General features: G+C 41.3%; 1 protein-coding gene across 3 annotated transcripts in view; it reads left to right on the top strand.

The window, feature by feature from the left end:
- The window catches only part of Tmem241 (transmembrane protein 241), a 133,996-nt gene that overhangs the window by 43,138 nt on the left and 86,021 nt on the right, over positions 1 to 4,837 (top strand). For all 3 annotated transcript variants that reach the window (XM_013349364.2, XM_026783604.1, XM_026783603.1), the window contains exons 9-10: positions 414 to 459; positions 3,931 to 3,966. In XM_013349364.2, coding sequence (XP_013204818.1) covers positions 414 to 459; positions 3,931 to 3,966 — 82 coding nt within the window. The remainder of the gene's footprint in view (positions 1 to 413; positions 460 to 3,930; positions 3,967 to 4,837) is intronic.

The raw sequence follows: 4,837 nt of genomic DNA, 5'->3' as shown, positions 1-4,837 counted from the left end.
ATGCTATCATGTCTCTGTTTCTGGAGGTTGTTATGACTAACTTGTTATGCTTATATTCTCTTCCTGTAATCCACCAAATCCCCCATTGGAATTCCCTTACCTCTAAGCTATAGAAGCCTTATATTCTTTATGTCTGCTGCTGACCTCTCAAACCCCTCCTTATGAGGAGGCAGCCCATATAAAAAAAGCTTGCTTTAGTTAATTGCTTGCTTTAATTAATTTGACCACGATGATGTGGGCCAGTGGTCTTTCTCCTCCCATCTTTGGAATTGACAATATAGGGAGAAGGGACCAGCACTCTTTTGGGGTCTGGGGAGCCCAGCTGCCTTTCCCTGTGAATTTTCTGCTTTTCTGGAAGTGTAGGCAGCTCTTTAAACAGAAGGTACCAATGACTTGTGTCCCTTATTTTCTAGGGGCTTACAGAATACTTCGGAAATCCCAGAAGCCCAGCGTGTTAAGGTGAGCTCTTAACATCTGGGGAGTTGGTTGACTAAAGAGATGTGACCCACATGTCTTCCCTCTAAGCCATCTCTCGTTGTTCATTGGACCACTTACCTCTTGGCCGATTGTCACCAGCCTTTAACAATATGTGCAGAGGCAAGGAAGTCTCCTATTCTTTAGGCACAGCCATCTAGGTGGTGATTTAATGAAACGCCCGTACTTCTAGTTTTTCAGGGTGCCACTTGATTGCACCTAGCTCAGAAGGGCAACTTCTGTGTTCTTGATTCCACTGCCCCTAAAATATGACTCAGTTTTTATATCTGGAAGTCTCCCTAGTTCCCAGTCATTGTAGGTAGCCAATGAAACAGTCTTGGTGAGTGTAAAATTTAAAAAAATTAAAATTTAAGTAAAAGGAAAGAATTCTTGTTTCCACCTAGCTGGGGCCTGAGACTGGCCAGCTGGCCTCTGGGTGTAGAGATGCCTGGAGGTCTGGAGAAGAAGGCCTAGGGGATGACTCCTGCCCCTAGGCCCTGCCCCTGTGACTTTTATTTCTTGGGTTGCCTTTTGTTCTTTGAATGAAGTATTTTTGCAGCCAGAAGCCAGCCGAGCCAGGTGCAGTTGTGAATACCACTAAATTTGTCTTTGGCAGGAGAATCTAGAGTTCAAGGCTTGACTAGGCTCCATAGAGAAACCATGTCTCAGAAAAAACAAAGCCACTCAAAGTACATGATGCCCACTTAAATCTGAGGTTGGATGAATATCACATGGTTCTTTAATTAAGTACCATGTAGTGTTAGAACATACAGAGATAGAAGGTTTTAGCTGAATTTTGTATTTGTATACTCTTGATTTTAAAAGAGAAATACTGCATATGCATATGTGAGGTGTGTTTATGCCATGGTTTGTACGTAGGCGAGAAGACAGCTTGTTTTTTGTTTTTTTGTTTTTGTTTTGAGACAGGATTTTTTTTTTGTAGCTTTGGAACCTGTCCTGGAACTCAATCTGTACCCCAGGCTGGCCTCGAACTCACAGAGATCTGCCTGCCTCTGCCCCCTGAGTGTTGGGATTAATTGCATGGGCCACCACCACACCCAACGAGAAGACAGCTTTTGGGAGTCAGTTTTCTCCTTCTCGCATCAGTCCCTAGAGAACAAACCAAGGGCCTCAGAACAGTAATACCAACTGAGCCATGCCAGTGCATCCAGCGGTCCATGATAGTTGATAGAGTTGATAATGACTCTCCTGAAAGTAGTGAACACATAAATGGGAAGCAACTGACCCAGGTGAGGTGTGTATTAGCTCTAAACTGGCAACTGTGTTCAAAAGGAATGGGCCCATTATGGAAGGGGTTTAGAATTTGTATTTCCTGTTTCTTGACAGTCACATGCATGTCCAGTGCTATAGTGGGCTTTTTCATTCTAATCTTACTCCTAGTTTGAGGGAACTGGTTCATTCTTTACTTACCTGGATAACTAACTTGAAATAAGAATATACTTTGTTTGATCCTGAAATGTGTTGGGTGTAGGCATAAGTTTCTGTCCTGCCTGGTCCTGCAGCTGTTCAGTCCCAAAGAAACACATAGAGGCTTATATTAATTGTAAACTGTTTGACCAATTAGCTCAGGATTATTATTAACCAGGTCTTACAACGTTAATTAACCCATAATTCTTGTCTGTGTTTAATGTGGCTTGGTACCTTTTCTCAGTGAGGCATTCTCATCTTGCTTCTTCTGCATCTGCCTGGTAACTGACTCTTTGCCTTCCCTCTTCCTAGAATTCTCTTAGTTTGGTTGCTCCACCTATACTTCCTGCTTGACTACTGACCAATCAGCACTTTATTAAACCAATATGAGTGACAAATAATGTACAAGAGCATTATCCCACAGCAGTTGGTTAGTTTGTCTGGTTTATTTTCTTCTGAGTTTTACCATGTCAGTAATTTAGCTTCTAATTTTCCTCCCTCCCTCCCTCCTACCCCGCCTCCCTTTCTCCCTCCCTTCCTTTGTTCCTTCCTTCCTTCTTTCTTTCATTGAAGGAGTGTATGAGATAGAGAGGAGGTGTGGAGAAACTGGGAGAAACTATAATTAGGATATATTGTGTGAGAAAGGAGGATCCATTCCCTTTCTCTCTCTCATTAAAATAGAACAGACTTCTAAGAGATAATAACCAAACATGGAAAAAGAAAATATAGTAAGATTAATCAAAAACTTTCATATTGAAGTTGGACACAGCAACATAACAGGAGGGAAAAAGTCCCAAAAGTAGGTTCAAGAGTCAGAGACTCATTCATTTTTCTCAGGAGTCCCATAAAAACACCAAACTAATAGCTACAATGTAATATATTATGTATTATATACACAGAGGACCTGGTGCAGACCTGTGTAGGCCCTGTGCTGCCTCAGTCTCCATGAGCTCATGTGCACCTTGCTTAGTTGATTCAGAGGCCTTTGTTCTCTTGGTGTCGCTGTCTCTCTGGCTCTTACAGTCTTTCTGTCACCTCTTCCATGCAGTTCCTCGAGCTCTGAGGGGAGGGATTTGGTAGAGACCTCCAATTTAAATTCTGCATAATGTCTGGCTGCGGGTCTCTGGATCTGTTCCCATCTCCTGCTGGAGGAAGCCTCTCTGATGAAGACTGGACAAGGCACTGATCTATGACTATAGCAGAATATCATCAGGAATCAGTTTTATCTATCTATCTATCTATCTATCTATCTATCTATCTATCTATCTATCTATCTATCTCTATTTATCTATGTATGTATCATCTGTCTATCACCTAGCTAATCTATCTCTATCTATTTATCTCTGTTATCAATCTGACTTTCTATCTCTATCATCTGTCTGTCTGTTGGCTATCTCTATCATCTATCTATCTGTCTGTCTGTCTCTATCATCTGTCTATCTATCTATCTATCTATCTATCTATCTATCTACCTATCATCTATCTATCTATCTATCTATCTATCTATCTATCTATCTATCTATCTATCTATCTATCTATCTATCCATCCGCCAGTTGTCTTTGGTTTTACATTAAGTTTTACCTTAGGACTGTCTAGTCTCTGGTTCCTTCTATGGAGTGGGCCTGAAGTCAAATCAGACATTGGTTGGCTGTTCCCACAGTTCTGTACCACCACTGATTGCACTAGCATATTGTGCAGACAGGACAGATTGTAGGTCAAAGGTTGCTGTCCACATTTCTCTTTCCATAGTTTGCAGAGTCCCTTCCCTCACCAAAGAGATGAGAACATGGGCTGAGGACTCCATGTAGGCACCAACTCTCCATGTTCAATGAGCTGTGTGAAATTTAAAGTCACTTCAGGTCAAATGACAAGAATTGATCTCGAATGTGAAATGCTCCTTCTCCTTTGATAATTTATAAAATTAGTAACTTAGAGGTAGAATTTATTAATACAGCAAAATGACCATTTCTAGATTTAAAAATTCTTTTTATTATGAGTCTTTTCTTTTTCTCTCTTTAATTTTTCAGTGATATTGACCAGCAGTACTTGAACTATATATTCAGGTAAGACAGAATTTACGTTTTTTCAAGAATAATGTGTATCCTGCTTAGAGGTGAGTTTTTAATTTTCCTATAATATTTTGATTAGTGAATTATAAACAAGTTGGCGTGCTAGGAAAGCAAATTTGAAATGTTGTGAGTTGATCACAATCTGAAGAATCCAAATGGTTGTTCTTAGCCAAAGCAAGAAAAGCCTGTTTGCCTGAGCTTCAGAGGGTTCCACAATCCCCCCTGGAGGTGCCCACACCTTTGCTTCCAGACTGTATCCTGAATCCCTTGTACAAGTAGTTCTGAGCTTGGCTCTTGTCTACACACACACACACACACACACACACACACACACACACACACACACACACACACGAGGGTACGAGCAGAGCGCCAGAGGCCAGATCCCACTGATGTGAGCTTCAGATACTCTCAGAATTATAATTTTAATCTAGACTTTTGGCTGTTTTCATGGTGTATTTGTTAAGATGGTTAGTCAGGTCTGAAGCTTACTGTGTAACTTTTAAGTATGGCATATGGACTCCTGTGTGTGCCTGTACCCCAGCCAATCAGGGAATGGGTCATCCTGCTATATGGGATAGTCAGGATGGTTCTTGGGCTTTAGCAGCCTCAGGCTACCTGCTGCAGATTTGGCTGAGAAAGTGAGACTTGCTGCTGAGGATCCAGGAGTGCCTGATGTCCAGACTTGCAGTGAGAGGACCATGTTAGATGTCTACCTCAGCACTTGGTGGTGGTGATTTCTAATGGAGTCCCATGGCGTTCAGCATCCCCTGAAGCTCCATCTCAGAGAAACTCAACCCAGCAGTTGTTAAAACGCCCTTTATTAATTATTATTATTATTTATTATTTATTATTATTATTATTA

The sequence above is a fragment of the Microtus ochrogaster genome, chromosome 18 (assembly GCF_000317375.1).
Source record: "Microtus ochrogaster isolate Prairie Vole_2 chromosome 18, MicOch1.0, whole genome shotgun sequence".
NCBI classification, from domain to species: Eukaryota; Metazoa; Chordata; class Mammalia; order Rodentia; family Cricetidae; genus Microtus; species Microtus ochrogaster.
This window is presented reverse-complemented; position numbering and strand designations above follow the sequence as displayed.